A 24,958-nucleotide genomic window follows, 5' to 3' on the forward strand; every position below is an offset into this window, starting at 1 on the left:
GCTTCCCAGTTCTGGAGAGGTTCCCGCGCTGGATGAACAAGGAGGAAGCCAGGCCGGTGAGGAAACTGTCATGCCAGCCCAGCAGAGGAGGCAGGGCCCAGCTGGGTGGTGCCCCCGCGTTGCAGCAGAGAAGGCACCCAAAAGATGTAGAGAAGGCTGTTGTGTCATGAACGGGAGGCTAGATTGGGGCATTGGGTCAGCACATCACTCCAGGTATCTGGGAATGGAGGATGTTGGGGTGTGGGCAGGCATGTGATGGGTGGCTTGGGCGATAATACCTATTGGACACTCACTTGAGTTGTTGGGAAAGCAGTGGGGAATGTCAGGCTGGGCAGAGTTGAAAAACAAGTGATAGACAATTCTAGACTAAACACATCTCAGGCAGGGCCTTGAAGTAGGGTGAAATGGCGTTTGCTGCATCGACTACATAATAATAATCCCTCATATTTGCAAGGGATTTTGTTGCTTACAGTATGGTTTTCCCTTTATTGTCTATAGCTCTGGGTCGTACTGTCCCTGTTTTATAGCCGAGGAAACCGAGGCTCAGTAAAGGTTTCCTGTTCCCCTCCCATCCCAGACTGGATAGTTCTCTTTGCTGTGTGCCCACGCTGAGGTAGAGTCCTGAAATCTCACTTTACAGCGTTGGGTAGAAAACTTTGTGGGTCTGTGTATGTTCTGGTCCCAGTTTCATTCATCTTTATGTCCTCCCGTCTGACACATAGTCAGTGCTTAATAAATCTCGGTTGGAAGAAGTCAGGTCTGTAGTACTTTTCTTGTGCCCCTGCCACGCGGTGACAGCTCAAAGAGGAGGTGGTGTGTCCACAGCAGCAACAGTTACTTACTCCACCAAGTACCGCGGGTTCACAGAGGTGGGAGCTTGTCTTGGTCTGGGGCATGGGTTGAGGGGACCACTGTGGCTCTGGGCCTCTTACCCAGACTGGGCACGGTCTAGTCCACACTTGGAAATTTTGCCATCTGTGGTGTCGGCATTCAGTTTAATTTGAGGGAGTCAGGAGGGATCTTAATATGTGGTGCTTTTCCCTATTTGACACCCCTTTATGCTTTGTTAATCAACAGGAGCTTGAAGAAATCCGCAAATGTGGAATGAAAAACTTCCGTAACATCCAGGTTGATGAAGCTAATTTATTGACTTGGCAAGGGCTTATTGTTCCTGTGAGTATTGAACACTTCCCCTTCTTACCAGATTATTCTCCAAGGTGATGTGTGTGCTGTTGGGCTTCTCTACTCCCGAGAGGACTTTTAGTGCAGGAACCAACAGGTGCACAGAGGCGGGCTGTCACTCTAGGGAGATAAGGTAGGGACCATAGCTTCGGGTTCCTGAGGAGAATCTCATCCTTGCACTGGTGTTGTAACATTCCGGGGTCCCGAGCTTTCCAGGTCTGTGGTTACTGGCCCGGGAAAGGAGTGTATCTGGACTCCTGTCTTCCCAGGTTTCTCAGCCTCGCCTCATTTGTCCAGATGGTCTCTCTTGGGAGATGGCGGGTGTTCCCATCTAGCTCTCTTTGCTTTTCCGCCTGGTTTTGCATCTGTGTCTCTCACCCCCTGGACACCTGTGTTCCGGGCTTTATTCCTGGTGCCCTCCAGTATGTGCCTCCCGTTTGTCTCAAGTCTCTCTGCTTCAGGTCCTCTTACCCGGTATCTTTTCTGGGGCTTGTGCCTCTTTGTGTCTGCCCCTCCTGGCTCCAGAGCCCCATGTCTCACTGACTTTGCCTTCACACTGGCCCCAGACTCCGCCTGACAGCGGCTCTCCTGTGGACTCACTGCCTCTTGATTTAGTGTCTGCTCTCTCTCCATCCTTTCATCTCCTTACTCCTCAAGAGACTTGTCCTGGACTAACTCCTTTTGCCATCTCAGTTTCTGCCAACCTCCTGAAACTGCTTCACACCCAGCACACAGGCTCCCCGCCATCCTCACACCTCTGGCTCGGCAGCTCTGGAGTCACGGCCCCTGCGCCGTGCACCAGCTCCCCGTTCTGTAACCAGCATGTCACTCGCTCCCGTCCTGCTGCTTCGCCTTAACTCTGAGACATGGATCTAGTTTACTTTAGTCCCTCACCGTTCTCTTGTTCTCTTTTGTTTCTTGGGATCCCTGCTGCTTCCAGCATCATAGGTTATTACTGTATGTGAAGCAGTCCCGTCGGCCTCCATTCCTGCCTTCTCCCCAAAACCACACTCTCTGTCCACAGGCGGCCTCACTTGGACATTGTGTGCCTTCCAGTCTCCCCAGCTCACAACTAGGACCTTCATCCTGAGGACTCCCTTTCCTGTTCTATACCCTCCCACCTTCTCTTTTCTTCCCCACCTTTCCCCATTTCCCCATTTGATCCTCAGGCCATTTTCCTGTGCCTGGCCCTGCCCTGCATTGTTTGTAAAATCTTTTCTTAGAGGCAGATTGGCAATTTTGTCAAAGCCTCACATGGAGCATGCTTACTGTAGATGCTTTCTTTCTTTCTTTCTTTTTTTTTTTCAGGACTTTATTGGGGAACAGTGTGTACTTCTAGGATTTTTTTCCAAGTCAAGTTGTTGTCCTTTCAATTTTAGTTGCGGAGGGTGCCGTTCAGCTTCAAGTTGTTGTCCTTTCAGTCTTAGTTGTGGAGGGCGCAGCTCAGCTCCAGGTCCAGTTGCTGTTGCTAGTTGCAGGGGGCACAGCCCACCATCCCTTGCGGGAGTCGAACCGGCAACCTTGTGGTTGAGAGGATGTGCTCCAACCAACTGAGCCATCCGGGAGCTCAGCGGCAGCTCAGCTCAAGGAGCCGTGTTCAATCTTAGTTGCAGGGGGCGGAGCCCACCATCCCTTGCAGGACTCAAGGAATCAAACTGGCAACCTTGTGGTTGAGAACCCACTGTCCCATGTCGGAATCGAACCGGCAGCCTTCGGAGTTAGGAGCACGGAGCTCCAACAGCCTGAGCCACCGGGTCGGCCCTGTAGATGCTTTCTTGATGCTGGTTGTAGGTCATACCTTTTTTTAAAAGTCTCTAGAACTTGAATGGTAAATACTGGATTTGTAGTTTATTTTCATAATCATTTGGATAACTAAGGACAAATATACTTTTTAATCTTTCAGTACACATTCAAAAATTTTAAATCTGGTAGCGTCCATTCTGGTTTTGAAGATAGAGTCCTTTAGATTTCTCCAGGCTTGGAAGTAGTGGGGCTCAAGGCACAGGGTGTGGATGGTGGAGAAGCCCCTGACTGGGAAGGATTGGCCGGTGACCCCAGCCCTTCCTTGCTGGAGGGACCTGTTAGGTGCTGAGTGGAAGGATGGCCAGGACCGTCTGACCCCTGGCCCTTTTCTACTTGAGATTTTGTGTCCCACTGGTATAAGCAGTGAACAGTTAATCCATGGATCTTTGGGAAACTGATACGAATGAATGGGACTGTATTAAACAGTCAGGCGTGGGTAGTTACCCTGCGAACTCAATGGCCTTAAAGACTGCACGTGGCTTCCAAGAGGAGATGGTTATCAGGCAGGCTCTGAGCTGAGTGCACACCAAGGCCTCCCTCTGGTGTTGTGTTGGCAGAGCCTGTGGAACAGGTTACTATCTCATTAAGCCCAGAGTGGTGACTGGCTGGTAGGATCCCACTGTGCTTGAGCCACAGCTCTGGGGAGTGTCCAGACCAAAGCCTCACCTTCCATTGGCGGAAGCTGTGCCCTGAGACAGAAGGCCATGGCCAGGGCTGTCCTCAGCCCTGCTCATGTTGCCTCTTCCCATTCATCTCTCACTTCCTTCCTATAGTCACTGCCCTTGGCCCCATTGTTGGTGTGAGGAGACAGTTGGTTTCAAGGAGGCAGTTGGCAACTGATCCCTCCAGGATCCCCCCACGAGTACCCCACACCAGGGCCTCAGGTCTTCCTGCACTGTAGGGGCGGGTCAACATGGGGAATCTTCTACCCACACTCACCGGAGGTCCACCCAGCTGGGGTGAAAGCAGGGCCAGGCTTATAAAGGCATGGCACCCCAGAAGCATGCCTTTACAACAGGGACTGGTCTTGGGGAGCTGCTTAGTAACCATGCCCTGGGTGTGGGGGAGAGGTGGGAGGTTAGGCTGGGGAGGCGCTTCCAGAGACACTTCATTGTTACCATGACAGTTCAAATTTACTCCCTTTAGACAAGTTTTATATAAAAATGTTTTATTTGAAATTCAGATGTGATATCCAAGGAAGCAAATAATCCCCTAATCCCTTCATGAAGAAATTTCCTCCCAGCCTTTTTTTTTTTTTTTAAGAACAATAAGCATCTTTATGACATGAGCTAAGACAGGAGGGAGGAGGATTTATTTGCCTTTCCGGGCCTTGCTTTTCCTCAGGAAGAACTCCAGTTCCTTGCCCTCTAGCTCTCAGCCACACTGGCCTGGTCTTGAAGCCATGCCTGCAGGAAGCTGGCCCTGCTGGAACTGCTCCTTAGAAGACTGCTGATTTTGGCATTCTTTTTCCTTGCATCATGTTTCTTCTGAATTTTCTTCGATAGCTCTTTCTTTAAAATCTCTTTCTCCTCAGGAGTCAGCTTGCCCCCTTCTTGCAGCTCAGGGGCGCTGCATAGTGGGCCTCGTACCGCTGTTGTTACGCTGTGCTGTCAATGAGCACGACGCAGTTCTTTACTAGGGTCCGGGAGCCGACTGGTTCGTTGTTGGATACGTTGTAGAGCACATCAGTAATCCTTGTTTTGCACGGACAACAATTTTAGTATATGTACTGCCAAAGCAAGCACACCTCCCAGCCTTCTTACATGCATTTTTTAATGGGCCATTGGATAATTTCATACTTTCATCATTATTTAGCCATTGCCTTCAAACTCTTCATGAATATAATTTTAATAACTATAAAATACCCACAATAGTTATATGATCATTTATTTAATTATTCCTTTTATATTAGCTATTTCAATTATGGGTCTTTTTCCATTTTTAAAATAATTTATCCATGAACATCTTCATGTGGAAAATTTAGTGTGCATCTTTATTTTAGATTCTGATCTTAAGATATAATATTCTACATTATATGTTCCATTAGGATTGGGGTTATATATAAGGAAGGGACCATCTGTAGGGCTATAGAGAATCCCCAATATAAGATTACGACTTTTCAATGGTGCGAAAGCAACACACATTCAGTAGAAATTGTTTAGGCAAAGCTAGGATGTTCTGTAGATTAAATGCATTTTTTTCCTTGTTATTTTGTTTTATGTAGCTGAATTTATCAGTATTTTATTTTTAATTTTTAGTTTTTTTAAGATTTTTTTAATTTCATTGGGTAAATGTTTTCTCCAGGACCCATCAGCTCCAAGTCCAGTTGCCATTTTCAATCTAATTGCAGGGGGCGCAGCCCATCATCCCATGCGGGAATTGAACCGGCAACCTTGTTGTTAAGAGCATGCGCTCTAACCAACTGAGCCATCCGGCCGCCCCTCCGGAAGCTCAGTGGCAGCTCAGCTCAAGTTGTTGTCTTCAATCTAGTTGTGGAGGGCACAGCTCACTGGCCCATATGGGAATTGAACCGGCAACCTACAGCACACGCTCTAACCAACTGAGCTAACCGGCTGCCCAATTAAATGCATTTTTGATTTAGGATGTTTTCAACTTGTGATTGGTTTATCAGGATGTAGCTCTATCATAAGTCGAGAGCATCTGTATATATGGTCGAATTATTTTCCAAAAAGATTGTTCCAATTTACATCCCTATGGGTACTGTCTACACAAGTTCCCACGTGTGTCCTTGGCTGTCGTGGAGGTTGCTGGGAATTTTTAAAGGGAGTTCTGAGTGGCACATACTTCAGCGCCCAGGCTATGGGTTCCAATTGCTTGAGGTGAGAACCCCAGCCCTGCCTCCAACTGGCTTGGTGATCTTGGGCAAGTTATGCAGTTTGTCCTGATATCCTCACCTCTAAAGGAATACTTACCTCTGATTGGTGTAAAAGTTCAGTAAGGCATGTATGTGAAGTGCTTAGCTTCTCTCTTGTTAGAAAAGCCTTTTTGGGACTCTCTGGAAAACTGTTTGGCAATATGTAATAAAGAGCTTATGAAACAGACAGACAGAAAAAAATCATTGTTGCCAATTTGATAGGTGCAAAAGTTCTCAGTTTGATTTGTGTCTTAGGCCCATTCAGGCTGGTATACAATAAAATACTAGTAGACTGGTTACCTTACAGACAGAAATTTATTTCACATTTCTGGAGGCCGGAAGCCTGAGTCAGGGTGCAGTCTCGTAAGGTCCCTCTTCTGGGTCACAGACTTCTTGTATTCTCACATGGTGGAAGGGGCATGCTAGCTCTCTGGGGCACTAATCCCATTTATGAGGGCTCTGCCTTAATGATGTAATTACCCCCAAAGGCCCTGCCTCCTAATACCACTACCTTGGACATTAGGTTTCAACATATGAATTCTGGGCAGGGCGGGGGCACAAACATTCAGAACATAGTAATTTGCATTTTTAATGTTGTTATTACAGTTAGTTTCTTTTCACTTATTTATTGACTTTAGTTTTCTGCAGTCTATTTAATCAGAGTTTTAGAATGTTTCTTCATTGAATTATAGAAATTCTGGATTAATTTTGTTTCTGGGACAAATATTTTTCAGCATACTGTTTTATTTTTAATTTTATTCAAAAATTTCTATTAATAATTAGAAGGTTTCTACAAAAATTTTTGAAAAATTTTTGCTTCATTCATTTGTTGTAGTAAAATATATATATAACAAAATTTGTCATTTTAGTCATTTTTAAGTGTACGATTCAGTGACAGTTACATTCAAAATGTTTTGCAACTATTATCACTGTATTTCCAAAACTTTTCATCCCTTAAGCAGAAACTCTGTACCCATTAAATAATAACTTACTACTCTCCTGTCCCAACCCCAAGTAACCCCTAATCTATTTATTATCTGTCTCTACGAATTTGCCTATTGAAGATATTTTATGTAAATGAATCATATAACATTTGTCCTTTTTATCTGGCTAATTTTCCTAAGCATAATTTTTTCAAGCGTCATCAATGTTGTACCATGTATTAGAACGTTATTTTTATGGATGAGTATTCTATTATATGTATATACTGTATTATGTTTATCCATTCATCTGTTGATGGACACTAGGGTTGTTTCTACCTTTTGGCTGTTGTGAATAATGATGTTATATTATATGAACATTGCATGCAAGTACCTGCTTGAGTTCTTGTTTTCAATTCTTTTGGGTGTATATGTAGGAGTAGAATTGCTGGATCACGTGGTAGCTCCATGTTTAACTCCGAGGAACCACCAAACTGATTTTCACAGTGGCTGCACCATCTTACATTCCCACCAGCACTGTACAAGGGTGCCAGTTTTTTCACATCCTCACCGACACTTATTTTCCCTTTTTAAAAAGTAATAGCCGTTCTAGTAGGTGTGAACTACTATCTCATGGTGATTTTTGATTTGCGTTTTCCTCATGTCTAAGGATGATGAGCATCTTTTATGTGTTTCTTGGCCATTTGTGTATCTTTGGAGAAATGTCTATTTAAATCCTTTGCCCATTTTTTTTTTAAAGACTTTATTATTTTTTTAAAGCAGTTTTAGGTTCATTGCAACATTAAGAGGAAGGTACAGAGATTTCCCATATACACCCCGCCTCCATATCTGCATAGTCTTTATTGACTTTCCCTGGAGGGTGATATATTTGTTATAATCGAAGAATGTACTTCAACACGTCATAATCATCTAAAGTACATAGTTTACCTCAGGGTTCACTCTTGGTGTGGTACATCCTATGAGTTTGGACAAATGTATAATGACATGCATCCATCATTATAGTATCATGGAGTAGTTTCACTGTTCTAAAAAAAAATTCTCTGTTCCACCTATTCATTCCTCTCTGTCCCTCTTCCATCAGCCCCCCTGGCAACTACTGATCTTTTTACTGTCTTTATAGTTTTGTCAATTCCAAAATGTCTTATATTTGGAATCATACAGTATGTAGCCTTTTTTCAGATTGGCTGCTTTCATTTAGTAATATGTATTTAAGATTCCTGTATGTCTTTTCATGGCTTGATAATCCTTTCTTTAAATAGTGCTGATTAATATTCTGTTATCTGGATGTAACAGTTTATTTATCCATTCACCTACTGAAGAACATTTTGGTTGCTTCCATCTTTCAGCAGTTATGAATAAAGCTGCTGTAAACACTTTTAGTTGGGTTGTCTCTTTGTCTTTGAGTTGTAGGAGTTCTTTGTATATTCTAGATATTAAAACCTTATTGGATATATTATTTGCAAATATTTTCACCCATTCTGTGGGTTTTTACTCTCTTGATTAAGTCCTTTGGTATATGAAAGTTTTTAATATTAATGAAGTCCATTTTATGTATTTTTTCTTTTGTTGCCTGTGCTTTTGGTGTCATTTAAGAAACCATTGCCAAATCCAAGGTCATGCGGGTTTTCCCCTACATTTTAAGAATTTTTTTAGTTTTAGCTGTTAAACTTAGGTCTTTGATCCATTTTAGTTAATTTTTTTATATGTTATAAGGGTGATATGGTAAGGGTACAACTTCATGCTTTTGCATGTGGATGTCCAGTTTTCCCAGCACCATTTCTTGAAGAAACTGTTCTTTCCAATGGAATGATCTTGGCATCGTTGTCAAAACTCAGTTGAGCATATATGTGAGAGTTTATTTCTGGACTCTATTCTGTTGGTCTGTATGCCACTATTCTGTTGCCAGTAGTACACTGTTTTGATTACTGTAGCTTTGTATTAAGTTTTGAAATCAGGAAATGTGAGTCCTCCAACTTAGATCTTTTCAACATTGTTTTTGGTTATTCAGGGTCCCTTGAGATCTCATATGAATTTTAGGATGGGTTTTTACATTTTGCAAAAAAAACACTTGGGATTTCATAGAGATTATATTGATCTTTAGGTCACTTTGGGTAGTATCATCCTCTTTACAATATTAAGTCTTATAATTCATGAACTCAGAATGCCTTTCCATTTATTTAGGTTTTCTTTCATTTCTTTCAGCAATGTTTTATAATTTTCATTGAGCAAGCCTTACACCTCTGTATTGCTCAACTCAGGCTGTCAACACACACACGCACGCACGCACGCACGTTTGGATGGCTTAAACAACAGAAATTAATTTTCTCACTTTTCTGTAGGCTAGAAGCCCCAGATGAAGGTCTTACAGGGTTGGTTGTTGGTGAGGAGTCTCTTCCATAGCCTTCTCCCTGTGTGCTCACATGGCCTTTCTGTGCATGGGGAGAGAGAGCAACGGGTCTCTCTGGTGTCTCTTATAAGGACACCAGTCCTTTTGGATCTGGGCTCTACCCTATGACATCATTTAACCTTAATTGCTTCCTTACTCTAAATATAGCCACACAGGTTAGGGCTTTAGTTTATGACCTTGGAGGGAACACAAGTGTATAACAGCCTTCTTAGCTAAATTTATTCCTGGGTATTTTATTCTTCTCAATGTTATTGTAAATGGCATTGCTTTCTAAATTTCCTTTGGGTTGGTTGATTGTTAGTGTATAGAAATGCAACTGATAGTGGCATGTTGATTTGGTATCTTTCTTTTTTTTTTCTTTTTTAAAGATTTTATTGGGGAACAGTGTGTACTTCCAGGCCTTTTTTCCAAGTCAAGTTGTTGTACTTTCAATCTTAGTTGTGGAGGGTGCTGTTCAGCTTCAAGTTGTTGTCCTTTCAGTCTTAGTTGTGGAGGGCGCAGCTCAGCTCCAGGTCCAGTTGCCATTTTCTAGTTGCAGGGGGCACAGCCCACCATCCCTTGCGGGAGTCGAACCGGCAACCTTGTGGTTGAGAGGATGCGCTCCAACCAACTGAGCCATCCGGGAGCTCAGCGGCAGCTCAGCTCAAGGTGCCATGTTCAATCTTAGTTGCAGGGGGCGCTGCCCACCATCCCTTGCGGGACTCGAGGAGTTGAACTGGCAACCTTGTGGTTGAGAGCCCACTGGCCCATGTGGGAATCGAACCGGCAGCCTTCGGAGTTAGGAGCATGGAGCTCTAACCGCCTGAGCCACCGGGCAGGCCCGATTTGGTATCTTTCAAATTTGCTGAATTCATTTATTAAAACAATTTTTTGGTGTGTGAGTTTGGTCTTGAGAGTTTTCTACATATAAGATCAGGTCATTTCTGAATAGAGGTAGTCCTTCTTCCTTTCCAGTTTGGATGCCTTTTCTTTCTGGCCCGATTGACCTATCTGGAAGTACCGAATACTGTGTTGTACAGAAGGGGCAAAAGCGGGCACCCTTGACTTCTTCCTGATTTTAGGGGAAAGGCTTTCAGACGTTCACCCTTGAGTATGATGCAGACTGTCAGGTTTCCATGCGAGTATATGGCCTTTTTCACGTTGAGGAAGTTCCTTCCTATTCCTGGTTTTTTAAATGTTTTTATCATGCAAATGTGTTGTTTTTTATTTTTATTTTTTAAAGATTTTATTGGGGAAGGGGAACAGGACTTTATTGGGGAACAGTGTGTACTTCCAGGCCTTTTTCCAAGTAAAGTTGTTGTCCTTTTAATCTTAGTTGTGGAGGGCACAGCTCAGCTCCAGGTCCAGTTGCCGTTGCTAGTTGCAGGGGGCGCAGCCCACCATCCCTTGCGGGAGTCAAACCAGCAATCTTGTGGTTGAGAGGATGTGCTCCAACCAACTGAGCCATTCGGGAGCTCAGCGGCAGCTCAGCTCAAGGTGCCGTGTTCAATTTTAGTTTCAGGGGGCGGAGCCCACCATTCCTTGCGGGACTCGAGGAATCGAACTGGCATCCTTATGGTTGAGAGCCCACTGGCCCATGTGGGAATCGAACCATCAGCCTTTGGAGTTAGGAGCATTGAGCTCTAACTGACTGAGCCACCGAGCCGGCCCCAAGTGTGTTATATTTTGTCATACTTTTTCTGCATCAATTGGGATGAACTTTTTCCCCCCTTCATTCTATTAATGTGGTACATTACATTGGTTGATTCTTGTATGTTGAACCATGCTTGCATACCTCGGATAAATCCCGCTTTGTCATGGTGCATAATCCTTTTAATATGCTGCTGAGTTTAGTTTGCTAGTATTTTGTTGGCAATTTTAACATTAAAATTTGTACGTGTCTGACAATGGGGCAAAGGTGTAATGCCCACTGCAACAAGAAGGTATCTACAGACCGAAGAACAATGCAGGCAACTCCATAGAATATAACGGAATTTATTGTAGAGTAATTTATTTGCAGAGATGCAGGGTTGGGGAGGACAGACGACTCTGGCAGTTCTGCACAGACTCCTGTTAACAGTACCTTTTTTTTTTTTAACAGTATAACTCCGTTACAAATGATTGACAAGACAAAGGGACAAAGAATGCAGTATGCTGTGGGGGCCATACCTCCTGATGATTGTTTATAATCAATGCTATCACCAGTTTGATGTTTATCTCTGTTGTCATGCCATTCTGGCGGTTATTAACAGAGATATTTATGGCCACATGTAAGTTTAAGGAACACAGATACTCATCACCTAGACAGCTTTGGTATGCTTACATAGGGCCGTAAGGTTGGTCAGATGTCACAGCGTGGAACTTAAAAATGAGACAAATTCAGGACACAAAGAGTTGGATTTTTGTTCACAGCCACATCTATACAATAAGGGATTTGGGTCTGTAGTTTTCTTTTGTAGTGTCTTTGTTTGGCTTTGGTATCAGGGTGATGCTGGCCTTATAGAATGAATTAGGAAGTGATTCCACCTCTTTAATGTTTTGGAAGAGTTTGAGAAGGATTGGTGTTAATTCTTCAAATATTTGGTAGAATTCACCCAAAAAAAGCCATCTAATTCAGGACTTTCCTTCATTGGGAGGTTTCTGATTACTGATTCAGTCGCCTTACTAGTTATAGGTCTATTTAGATTTTTTTTCCTTCTTGATTCAGTTTTAGTAGGTTGTGTTTTTCTAGGAATTTGTCCATTTCATGTAGGTTATCCGATTTTTTGGTGTACAGTTCTTCATAGTACTCTCATAATCTTTTTTTGTCCTATAAAATGGGTAGTATGTCCCTATTTTCATTTCTGATTTTAGTAATATGAGTCTCCTCTCCCTTAGTCAGTCTAGCTAAAGGTTTGTCAATTTTATTGATCTTTTCAAAGAACCGACTTTTTGTTTCATTGATTTTTCTGTCTTTTTTAATGCTGTTTCATTTATCTCCTCTGTAATTGTTATTTACTTCTTTTTAGCTTTGGGTTCAGTTTGCTCTTCCTTTTCTCATCCCTAAGTATCCAGTTAAGTTTTTGATTTGAGATCCTTCTTTTGTTATAGGTGTTTATAGCTATGAATTTCCTTCTGCGTACTACTTTCACTCCATCCCTTAAGTTTTGATATTTCGTGTTTTAATTTTCATTCATTTCGAGGTGTTTTTTTAATTTCCCTTGTGATTTCTTCCTTGACTCATTGGTTATTTAACAGTATGTTTAATTTCCACATATTTGTGAGTTTTCCAGCTTTTCTTCCATTATTGATTTCAAGTTGTGTTGCACAGTGGTCAGAAAAGATACTTTGTTAGTTTATTAACACTTGTTTTGTGGACTAACATGTGGTCTGTTCTGGAGAATATTTCATATGCACTTGAGAAGAATGTGTATTCTGCTATTGTTGAGTGAAGTGTTCTGTATATGTTTGTCAGGTTTAATTTGTTGTTAAGTACTCTATTTCCTTGTTCTTGTATCTTGCTGTTATTGAAAATGGGGTATTGACATCACCACCTTTTATTTTAGAACTGTTTTAGAACATATTTCTCTCTTCAATTCTGTCAATTTCTGTTTTATGTATTTTGTTTTATATATTTGTTAGTTCTGTATAGGTTTATAATTGTCATATCTGATCGATGGATTGAACCTTTTATCAATATATAATGTACTTTGTCACTTGTAATCTTTTTGACTTAAAATCTATTTCATCTGATAATAATATAGCCACTGCAGTTCTATTTTGGTTACTACTTGCATAGACTGTCTTTTTCTTTTATTTAATTTAATTAATTAATTTATTTTTAATTTATTGGGGTGACAATTGTTAGTAAAATTACATAGATTTCAGGTGTACAATTCTGTATTACATCATCTATAAATCCCATTGTGTGTTCACCACCCAGAGTCAGTTCTTCTTCCATCACCATATATTTGATCCCCCTTACCCTCATCTCCCACCCCCCACATAGACTGTCTTTTTCTATCCTTCCAACCTCTTTATATCTTTGTAAGTAAAGTGAGTCCCTTGTAGACAGCATATAGATAGTGTTTTCTTATCCATTGTGGCAACTCTGCCTTTTAAGGGAAAGGTTTATTGCATTCACGTTTCAAGTAATTACAACAGATAAGAAAGGATTTGCTTCTCTTATTTAGCTGTTTGTTTTCTGGATGTCTCAAATGCTTTTTGTTCCTAATTTTTCACAAAAAGGGTACCTTTTTGGTATCTGGTTAATTTTTTTGTAGCATATCATTTCCCTTCTTTTCTGTGTAGTTGTTATTTTCTTAAAAGTTACCTTGGAGATTATAATTAACATCTTAATCTTTTAACAACCAAGTTTGAATAATACCAAATTAATTTCAATATTATATACACTTTCCTCCCATACATCTCCGTCACCCCTCCCCCCTTTGTATTGTTACTACCACAAAAAGGAGTTACAAACCCAAAGTACAGTAATCAATAATACTGGTTTATATATTCTGTGCAGTTACCTTTATCATTGTTCTTTATTTCTTCATGTGGCTTCAAGTTAGTGTCCAGTGTCCTTTCATTTAGCCTGAAGGACTCCCTTTTATATTTCTTTTCTTTTTTCCACTGTATGATTCCATTTATATAAAGTATGAATACAAACAAGACTGATCTCTGATGTGGAAATCAGGACATTGGTTTCCCTTGGTCGATGGCTCATGGCTGGGAGGGGTATAGAAGTGCAGCACGCAGTCATGGGGTAAAACATGGGATGTAGAGTCAGTCAGTGTTGGGTTTAAACTCCGACTCTGCACTCACCCACTGACTGACTGCCTACAAGGAACATTAACCACTGTGAGACTCAATTTCCTCCCCCTGGAAATTGGGCACAATAATGGTCCTTGCCTTATTGGATTGCTGTGAGGTGAACTAGATAATTTATATGAAATCTGTGGCTCAGGAAGTTCTGGAGAATGGGAGCTACGGTTGGTATCAGTGTGAATGGTGGCTAGTACGCTTCCGTAAGCGATAACTTACTGGTTATTCAGAGATCTGTCCAAAGCTCTGAGTTTAATTAGCTATAATATCCTCTGCAGCAAAACCTTACATAGGTATTTTAGTCCTTAAGAGCTTAAATGTTTTGTCTTTGACTTGAATAGGTGGGGATGATACTTAAGGAAGGCTGGATAAATCTTATGTTCTCTTGCTATTTGGTTCTTTTTCTCAAATATCCCATCTTGCAGAAGTTCCCAGCTGGATTCTTTAGCTAGGGTTTGTTGGCAAAACTTTGCTGCCACCAATTTCATGACAGGAGTCCCCAGTCCGGGATGTGATAAAAGGAGAAACTTTATTTGGGTGAATAGTTTGCAGACTGCTCCCCCCACACACACACGCAAGTGGAAACCAAAAGTGCACTTGGTTAATTTTTTTTTTTAATAGAAAGTCTACTAGTGATGAATTCTCTCAATTTTTATTTATCTTAATTTCTCCTTCGTTTTTGAAGGATACTTTTTGCTGAAAGTATTTTCCTTTTAGTGCTTTGAATACAAGTATGTCATCCCACTGCCATCTGGCCTTCATGGTTTCTGGTAAGAAGTCAGTTGTTTTGTCTTATTGAGGATTCCTTCTGCGTGACAAGTCATTCCTCTTCTCTCTTGCTGCTTTCAAGATTATCTCTTTATCCCCCCGCACTCTGGTTCAAGCTGTTGTTTCTTAGTCTAGTTGTATAGGACACAGCTCCCTGACCCATGCTGGTGTTAATGAGCCTTGCGCTCCCCTGGCTGAGATCAGTCGCCAGTCATCGGTCGGCCACTCACAGCAGCTCATGGTAGCTCTCGCCGGCTGCCGGCCACTCACGATGACCACCGGCCACTCCTGGCGGCACACGGTAGCCCGCAGCAGCTCTCGCCAACCTCCAGCTGCTCACAGCAGCCCAGCTCCAGGGAGAGCTGTTGTTCACAATCTTAGCTGTAGAGGGCGCAGCTCACTGGCCCATGTGGGAATGGAACCGGCGACCTCAGCATTAGGAGGGCGGTGCTCCTGAGCCATGGGCTGGCCCTTCTTTATCTTTCAAAGATTTTACTCTGTATCTTGGCTTGATTCTGTTTGGAGTTCCTTGAGCTTCTTGGATGTGTACATTTATATCTTTCATGGAATCTGGGAAGTTTTTGGTCATTATTTCTTAAAATATTCTTTCTACCCCTTTTCTCTTCCTTATCCTTCTGGGACTCCCATAATGTGTGTTGGTCAGCTTCATGGTGTCTCTAGGCTCTGATCACTGTTTTTCATTCTCTTTTCTTTCTGTTTCCTAGACTGGATCATTTTAGTTGTCCTAACTTCACGTTTGCTGATTCTTTTGCTTGCTCAGATCCACTGCTGAATTGTTCTAGTGAGTTTTTCATTTCAGTTGTATTGTTCAGCTACAGAATTACTGTTTGGTTTCTTTTTATAATTTATATCTTTATTGGTGTTCTCATTTTGTTCAGACATCATTTTCTTGGTTTCATTTAGTTCTTTGTCCGTGATTTCCTTTACATCTGAGCATATTTCAGATAGTTGATTTTAATCCTTAGTCTAATAAGTCCAATGTCTGGACTTCTTTAGGAATGGTTTTTGCCAATTTGTTTTTCGCCTTTAAATGGACCATACTTGTATGCTTTGTGATTTTTGTTGTTGTTATTGAAAACTGGACATTTGAATATTACAATGTGGAAATCAGATCTTTTTCTTCTTTGTTGTTCTCGACTGTTGAAGGCTTTGCTTGTGTTCCACGGGTGTTTTGATTGAAATTTTCTTGAATGCCAGGAGTTCAAAAAGAGTCTCTCAGTCTTTGCAGATTGGCTTTTTGTTGGGGTACTTTAACATGTAGCCAGGACTGTTACTATTCTGCTTCAGCCTTCACGTCTTGCTTGTGTTGCGCCTATAGTTAGCCAGTGGTGAAAGCTTCAGATCTCAGGTCTTTTCTGAGCATGTCCTAGGCCTCTGTGTGGCTTTCTCATTTCCCCTGTATACCTGGATACTTTTGAGTGCCCTAATTTCCTCCAGGTTTCTCCCTGACTTTCCTCCTTGGCTTTAGGCAATCTATTATATGTGTCAACTGTTCTCTTTTGCTCCAGGCAGCTGTGGGTTTTCATTACTGTACAGTCTTTGTCAGCAATGCCTGCAGTTTTCCACCCTGCGTGGATTCTGAGTTAGGTAAAACAGATAAGGGCTTGTGTCAGCCCTTTAGGTAGCCCCCAGAGAGGTGAGAACAGACACAGTAATTTGTGAATAAGGTCTGCTCTGCTTCCTCTGGAACCAAGGGCTAGGGTCCCACACTGGGAATGGAGGCTGCCATCTTCAAGACGTCTGCTGCCCAGCCTGAAAAGGGGTGAGGTATGGACAAGTAAAATCACCGCAAAGATTTCCTGCTGTGTTTTAGTTGCCTTTCTCTTGATTGTGCATTCATTTAGTTGCTGTGAACCTTTGACTGTTTTCCAGAGTTCTGACAAAGTTCTGACAATTTCTGTAATATGTATACGTATATATTTCTGTGGAGGGATGGGAGTCTGGAGCTGTCTGCTTTGCTATTTTGCTGATGTCACTCTCTACATTTTTCTCTTTTAATTAGAAATGAGTGAATTTCATTAAAAGCCATATTACAGTCATGCCCTGCATAATGACATTTTGGTCAGACAGTCCACATATATTATGGTTGTCCCGTAAGATTATAATGGATCTGAAAATTTTCTATAGCCTAGTCATGTCTGTCTGAGGTTTTTACAGGTATACAGAGTACCCTGTTTCCCCGAAAATAAGACCTGGCCGGACAATCAGCTTTAATGCGTCTTTTGGAGCAAAAATTAATATAAGACCCGTCATTATATTATATTATATTACATTATATTATATTAAAGACCCAGTCTTATAATAAAATAAGACCAGGTCTTATACTAATTTTTGCTCCAAAAGACGCATTAGAGCTGATTGTCCAGCTAGGTCTTATTTTCGGGGAAACAAGGTATGTGAGGAGCCCCTGTCAACAAATGGCCAATAAACTCTTATTATTCATAAAGTTTGGGACCTCAGTTGACCCTGGAGTCCATCTCAGCAGATAAATTCCTTCTCAGAGTTCATTCAAATGAATCTTGCTTTTCAGAGGTGCACAGGTTTTTTAAGTGGCCTGTTAATTAAACCCCTGTTCCCTTTCTGGATTAACTCTTCCTTCATCGCAATGGACTATAGGTACACCTCGTTTCATTGGACTTTGCTTTATCGCTCTTTCAGATGTTGCATTTCTTACAAATTAAAGGCAATACCCTCCACCAGCAAAAAGATTGTAACTTGCTTTATTGTGATACTTGATTTATTGCAGTGATCGGGAACTGAACCTGCAATATCGCCAAGATATACCTGTATTTTTTAAATAGTCCATTGTATTAAATTTACTAATGTTAAAGCACAAAATTTGAGTAAATTTGAAAATCTAATTGACTTTATTTAGCAATTCATGAATCAGGCAGCATCCAATCTAGCAACTAGAGGGGCGCTCTGAGAGGTCGTATAAAATAAATGGAAGGTCTTTATAGCAAGAAGGGTGAGGCAAGGGAGCTATTAACAAAAGAAAAGAAAGGATTATTTTTAGACCAGGACATCTTCTATTGGGGGGAAGGTAGAGAGGGCCCAAATAACAGATTACCTTACTGGTGCTTGACCAGAAAACTCCAGGTTGGTTAAGATTACATTTCTGGGAGATGTTGAAACTACAGTTAGATCAGGTATTAAATCTAGGTTTGGTATCATGGGCTTTTAACATGAGTGATGTCTTTTTGGGCCTGTGGTTTTGTCTTTAATGCTGGTCTCTAGTGTGTTTATGTCTGTGTTCATATGTGAAATTGGATTGTGTTTTCTGTATGTTAGTGGATTTTGATAGATGGTCATATTGGCTCCATGTATCATGAAGTAAACATTTCTTTTTTTGTGTTCTGATATACTAATCTTTGCTTTCGTGGTAATTTCTGATTTTATGTTGTGATATCTTCTGTTTTCTGTGGTGTTTGCTCTTTGTTTTTTTCTAACTTCAGGATTTGAACACTTCATTTTTTAAGGTGGGTAATTCATTCTAGCTTGAGTTCCTTTCTTTCCTGAGCCGCTGTCATCCCATGTCATTGTCACCCTGAACTTGTGGTGCTGCTGTTCTTATTCTTTATTGAGAAGGCCAGACATGCACAGGGGAGAAACATTCCAACAATGACAGTAAGTCTTCCTTCCTTCTCACTGTCTGTGCCTCAGTTCCTCATTTGTCAAATGGAGCTCGTAAGCGCCTGCCTCTCGCAGTGGTCAGGAGGACGCTCGTGGGCCTGGCACAGAGCCAGTGCTTACTTCGGGTCATGTTTTGGTTAAGGCCGCAGTCCGTCTGCTCTTGGATTTCTTTGCCTTGGGGCTTCGGAAGCACAGACTTGTGGGTCATCTTTGTGTCCCCCAGGCCTTGTATTTCAGAGGCTGCCTCCATCATTATTTTTAAAATGAAATGAAGGTTCTGTGGAGAGGCCTTGTTCTGCCTTGGTGTTCACCTCGCCAGCCTGTTGGGAATGAAGAAGTCTCTCTGACCTCCGTGCTGGCTCCTGGGACTCCCTGCGTCCTTTGAGCACCCACACACACCAGGTTCTGGTGACTCCCTTTAGGGTATTTTGGGGGATGGGCATCAGGTCCACTAATAATGTCGCATTTCAAAAACTGGAGCTACCGTTGCCTCTGTGCAGGCCTTTCCATCTCAAAGGTTCCTTGCAGCATGTCACTGGCTCAGCGTCAAGTCTCCCCAACCTGGGCTCAATACCTGGGCTCTTTGGAGGAGCTTTGCTCCCTTGCTCCATGGTCTGCAGGTCTGTGCCTTCCACCAGTTGGCTCTGAGTTGGTCTGGGCCTGGGGAACTGAAAGCCGACTAATTGTTGGGTTAAATCCCTGTTTATTAGCTTTCAGAGAGAGAGAGAGAGGCCTTCTCAGGGCTCATCACACCCCTTCCTGTTCATGAAGCCATGTGTACCCCTTCTACTTAGGGCCTCTAATCCTCTCCTCCTGAGTCTTTTCTGAAACTCTCCATTCCCTGGTATCAGTGAATCATGACCTCTCTGTGTTCTCTGCCGTCAACATCCATACTTGTGAGGTCACTTTTGGTAGCAAGTAAGGAAACACCCAACTCGGCTTTGAAAAAGGAAAGTTATTACACCTGGCAAAAAGTTTTGTGGTGGGTGCCCTGGGCTGGTTCATCCAGCAGCTCAGTGAGGTGAGCAAGGACCTAGATCCCGCCTGTCTGTTCTTCTGTCCTCAGCTCTATTCTGTCGAGCTGTCCGCCCAACCATCAGATAGCTGGAGACTCGTGCAGGCCCCTCAGTGTTCAGGATAGGAAGAGGAACTTCTCTTTTCTTCTCTGTCTCTTTGAACTTTTTATTTTGATATGATTGTAGATTCTCATGCAATTATAATAATAATACAGAGAGATCACCAGTACCCTTCACACATTGCATAACTATAGCATAGTATCATAACCAGGAAATTGGCAGTGATACCATCCACTGAGCTTATTCAGGTTTTCCAGTTGTAATGCGTGTGTTTACTTCTATGCACTTTTTTTTTTTTTTTAGAAAGTTGAGAATTCCAGTTTTTAATTTTTATTGGGGAACAGTGTGTTTTTTCTAGGACCCATCAGTTCCAAGTCCAGTCGCCATTTTCAATCTAGTTGCCGGGGCTCAGCCCACCATCCCATGTGGGAATCGAACCGGCATTAAGAGCACGTGATCTAACCAACTGAGCCATCCGGCCTCCCCACCGGCAGCTCAGAAGCAACTCAGCTCAAGTTGTTGTCTTCAATCTAGTTGTGAAGGGCACAGCTCACTGGCCCATGTGGGAATCGAACTGGCAACCTTGTTGAGAGCACGCACTCTGACCATCTGAGCTAACTGACCTCCCCCTATGCACTTCTATCATGTGTAGTTTGGTGTGACTGAGAACAAAGACACCCCAGGACCCCCCCACACACACACAGGCCCCTTACATCTCCTTATCTAGAACCAGGACATGTGGCTACCCCATGTCTGTCGCTGGCCAGGGCACCGAAAATAACACAGTGGTTAGTGCTGTCCAATAGGACACCCTATAGTTGTGGTTTTGTGTGTGTGTGTTTTTTTAACTTTTATTTATTTAAGTGTGTTTTTCCAGGACCCATCAGCTCCAAGTCAAGTTGTTTCCATCTAGTTGTGGTGGGTGTAGCTCACAGTGGCCCATGAGGGGATCGAACCGGCGACCTTGTTGTTATGAGCACTGTGCTCTAACCAACTGAGTTAACCGGCCGCCAGCACCCCATAGTTTTTAAATCGAATTTGTAGTTATCCTAGAACAGTGTTTCTCAATGGGATTGCATCGCAGACTGCATTTTGGTATGTGTATGTGGATTATGTGTGCGGGATGGTCCTTATGTTTTGTCCACTAGATGCCAGTAGCCACCCTTGTCATTGTGGACAACCTAAAGACACCCTCAGGCACCTCTACACCTCTCCATGGAGGACAACAATGTCCTCAGTTGAGAACCACTTTTCCTGAGTTAGCTTTAACTTTTTAAAAAAAGTGTTACTGAGATTCGCAAACCATGCATTTCACCCATTTAAAGCGTTCGTGCAATTCAGTGGCTTTTGGTCGATTCACAAAGTTGTGTGTCCACCACCACAATTTTAGAACATTTTTTTCATTACTCCCCAAAAGAACCCCTTCCTTTAGCCATCACCCCCAGCCCCTCAGGCCTAGGCAACCACAAATCTACTTTGTCTCTGTAGATTTAGCTATTCTGCATATGTCATATAAATGGAACCATACGATAGATGACCTTTTGTATCTGGCTTCTTTCCTTAGCTTATTTTCAAGATTCATCCATGTTGTATAGCACGTATCAGTACTTCATTCCTTTTTATTGCTGAATGATGTTCCATTGTAATGGATAGATCATAGTTTACTTAACTCATTCATCAATTGATGGATATTTGGGTTGTTTCCACTTTTGGCTATTATGAATAATGCTGCTATTAACATTCGTGTACAGGTTTTTATATGAACATATGTTTTCATTTCTTTTGGGCATTTACCTAGGAATGGAATTGCTGGGTCATATGGTAACCTCACGCTTAACCATTTGAGGAATTGCCAGATTGTTTCCACAATGGCTGTACCATTTACGTTCCTACAAGCAGTGTGAGAGGGTTCCATTTTCTTCACATCCTTGCTGACAATTAATATTGTCAGTCTTTTTGATTGCAGCCATCCCAGTAGGGGTAGCGTGGTTTCTCATTGTGGGTTTGATCTCTATTTCCCCGATGGCTAAGACGTTGAACATCTTTTCATGTGCTTATTGGCTATTTGTATGTCTTTTTTGCAGAAATGTCTGTTCAGGTACTTTGCCCATTTTTTTTTTTAGTTAAAGTTTATTGGAGTAACAATCGTTAGCAAAGTTACATAGATTTCAGGTGTACGATTCTGTATTACGTCATCTATAAATCCATCGTGTGTTCACCACTTAGAGTTAGTTCTCTTTTCATCACCATGTATTTGATCCCCTTTACTCTTATCTACCACCCCTCACAACCCCCTTAGCCTCTGGTAACCACTAAACTATAGTCTGTGTCTATGAGTTTTGTTTCTTCACTTTTTCTTCTTCTTTTGTTGTTCTCAGTTTTCTATACCACATATCAGTGAAATCATATGGTTCTCAACTTTTTCTGTCTGGCTTATTTTGCTTAGCAGCTTTGCCCATTTTTAATTGGGGTTTTAAAAAAATTATTCAGTTATAATTAGCTTTGATTTTTAAAAGCAGTAAGATCAGTTTTTCTTTCCTAGCGAGAAGTTGTTTTATTTTCATGTGAATGACCTGGAATTGAGTTCCTACCTGGTGGATTTGCAGTGAGGGTCTCCTGCCTTCTCCTGTAGTAGCCACCATAAGCTGTGACTGATGAGTGGGGTACAGAGGTGTAGAAATGTTGTCTGTATAGCAAGTTCCAGGCTGGTTCTGGATTCTGGGGTCATTGTGTTCCAGGTATGGTAAGCCATTATTCTGAGAGCTAACATTCTTGTTCATGGTCAAAAGAATAGCATAAACACGTGTTGATGATTTTATTGTTAAGAAGAGAATCTGATAGGTTAGCAGTTCAGTTAGCAAATGTTGGAGGGCTGGTTCTGAGGGCACGTCGGGTCCCTTCTCTCAGGCATCTCCTGGACTAATGGAAAAGACAGGTAATCAAAATGCAACCCTCAGAACGCAGTAAGGATCCCACCAGGACAGCAAGGGACCTTCACCACCACTTACCTCTGTCTTAGATAAACCCAGGCTTCTTCCTCCTTGGAAAACATCATCCTTGATCTTGGGCCTCCCAGTGTGGGTGTCTGCCACCTCCTCTCAGGTCCCCACAACCTTGCCACCCCTGCTTTCTCCTGCCGTGATTACGATGCTCGCCAGTGATGTCTTGGCAATACATGGTTGCTTTGTTTCTCAATAAAAATGTATGTGGGTTCTTTAATACTGCGACAGACACTCGTGGCATTGTTGATGTATTCTTGACAAATGAAATGGAGTCCTTGCCCTGCAGCAGTGAAGAAATCGTACATGTAGGCGACAGGACACGTTGCAGCCAGTACAAAGATCTGGGAGAGCAGAACACACGGGTGATGAGGGCCATGTGAGCAACAACCTGCAGTGAAGGTGGTCACAGTGCTGTGTGTGCCGATCTGCAATGTGTTCGTGTGTGTGTGTGTGTGTGTGTGTGTGTGTGTGTTCATTCGCCTAGAAAAAAGGTGGCAGGAGTGCCATGTGCTGGGGTGCTGGCCCCAGTTCTCTCAGGGGGGTGCCTGGGGCAGTGTGTTTTCTCCTCTGTCTGCTGCATCTCATGTTTTCTGTAACAAACATGGATTCTTCTAATAGGAAAGAGTGTTATTTTAGTAACTCTGGAGGCTGGGTTTTAAGAAGAAAGTGTGTTTTTTCTTGGCTTGCTTGCCTTCTACCTGAGGGTACATCTTTCGCCATTGAGCTCCTTTTCTCTGCCTCCTGGGAGAATGTATCCACCTCTGTCCAACCTCCCTCGGCCTCCCTTGAAGCAAGAATGTAATTTATTGAACAAAATTTTATTGCCTCAATTTTCCATTTGTTACTTGGTGGGTACAGAGTGTTTTTCTGGGGTGATGAAAAAGGCTTGAGACTACAGCTAACAGTGCTGTATGATATATAGGAAAGTTGATAAGAGTAAAAGCCAGCAGTTCTCATTACGAGGAGGAACATTTCCTTGCTGTTTTCTTTCTTTCATTTCTGTACCTACATGAGAAGGTGTATATTAGCTGAACCTATTGTGGTCATCATTTCACAATTCATACATGTACGTAAAACCATCATGCTGTACTCCTTAAACATACACAGTGATGTATGTCAATTATTTCTCAATAAACCTGGGGGGGGTGGGTCTTGAAATTAGAGTTAGTTGAACATTATGAATTCAATAAATACCACTGAATTGTATATGTTAAAATAGTTCATTGTAAGTGAATTTCACTTCAATTAAAAATCGTTTTTCTCACTGGTAACAAAATCTAAAAACTTATTGAAGCTGGTAGGACGTTTGGATATCTGTGAGGCAGTTTTGTGTGCCGCCGCCCCCCCCCCCCTTTTCCGTTGGCCTCTGGCGATTGTTGCGGTGTTCTTAATTCAAAGCCTTTGGCACAGTCCTGGACACAATATAAAAGCTCCTTCGATGTTAGAGGTTATTTTTTCAGTGAAGGAAGAAGGAAGATTTCCCTCAACACCAGCCCTGCCTCCAGGAGTGCATTTGAGGCTGTGGTTTCCCTTCTTTCACCTTCTGAGCTACATTTGTGATTCAGATCTGTCACCTTCCTTTCTGTGTTCTTCCTCATTTGTGCAGCCCATTGCACACGAAATTATCAGCCACTGGACAGACCCCTTCCTTCCTTCTGCGTTGTCCTTCTGGCCTTAAGGTGGAGCCACCTCCCGCCTCCCTTGGGACCAGCACTGCCCTGTTTCCCAATCTTTTCTGCTTTCCTGCTAATTCTTCAGTAGCTTCTTCTCCCTTTCTGTAGCTATAATGGTTGACGCCAAATGAGGGGAGCCCTGTTTTCTGAAACAGGGCCACACATAAACATAATCTTGCTGCCCACCTCAGGGTGCACTGGGGTTGTCGTAGGAGGAGCACGCCTCCATGTTGGCGGAGCCGAGGAGCTCCTTTCATAAGCCAGGCACAGGCTTTATGAACACCAGCCACAAGGTGCGATGGCCTAACAGAAGAGGGGAGTTGTCTGCATTGCAGACTGGAAGACGATGTAGAGCCGCATGAGCCAAAGCCACGAAAGAATATGTAGATAGTCTGACTCCAGTTTTGTGACTACACGTGAGTAGTATGTATATGTCCAGAATGAAAGCTGTTCGGCCACATGGCCATTCGGCAGGGGACTCAGTCACTATACTGGGGGATGGAAAAATTAATACTACTTTTTGGTGTGAATGTTATATTTCTATGAAAAATAACAATAAAGCTACTTCCGTTTGTGAGGGGAAAGTAAATTATGCTGTGGTAGGTACCTATGAGTTCAGAGGAGGGAAAGTGCCTGTTGAATTCAGTTAGTGGAGATTGTGATTTTAAATTTAGCTATAATTCAGAGGGTAGTTTGGTCATGAAAAATTAGAAAACCAGTTCTAGAAATACTTATTCCCACTAGTAGTTATTTTCAAAGAAAATATGATAGAATTCCTTACTGTTGGAATAT

The 24,958-nt window shown here is 42.3% G+C and overlaps 1 protein-coding gene across 4 annotated transcripts in view; it reads left to right on the forward strand.

Moving 5' to 3' along the window:
- Positions 1 to 24,958, forward strand: part of UBE2L3 (ubiquitin conjugating enzyme E2 L3) — a 50,896-nt gene that overhangs the window by 13,774 nt on the left and 12,164 nt on the right. For 2 of the 4 annotated variants that reach the window (XM_019710165.2, XM_074321012.1), the window contains exon 2: positions 1,078 to 1,173. The exons of the other annotated variants lie outside the window; for them this stretch is intronic. In XM_019710165.2, coding sequence (XP_019565724.1) covers positions 1,078 to 1,173 — 96 coding nt within the window. The remainder of the gene's footprint in view (positions 1 to 1,077; positions 1,174 to 24,958) is intronic. 4 annotated transcript variants of the gene reach the window in all.

Source organism: Rhinolophus sinicus, linkage group LG16 (genome assembly GCF_036562045.2).
Source record: "Rhinolophus sinicus isolate RSC01 linkage group LG16, ASM3656204v1, whole genome shotgun sequence".
Taxonomy (NCBI): Eukaryota; Metazoa; Chordata; class Mammalia; order Chiroptera; family Rhinolophidae; genus Rhinolophus; species Rhinolophus sinicus.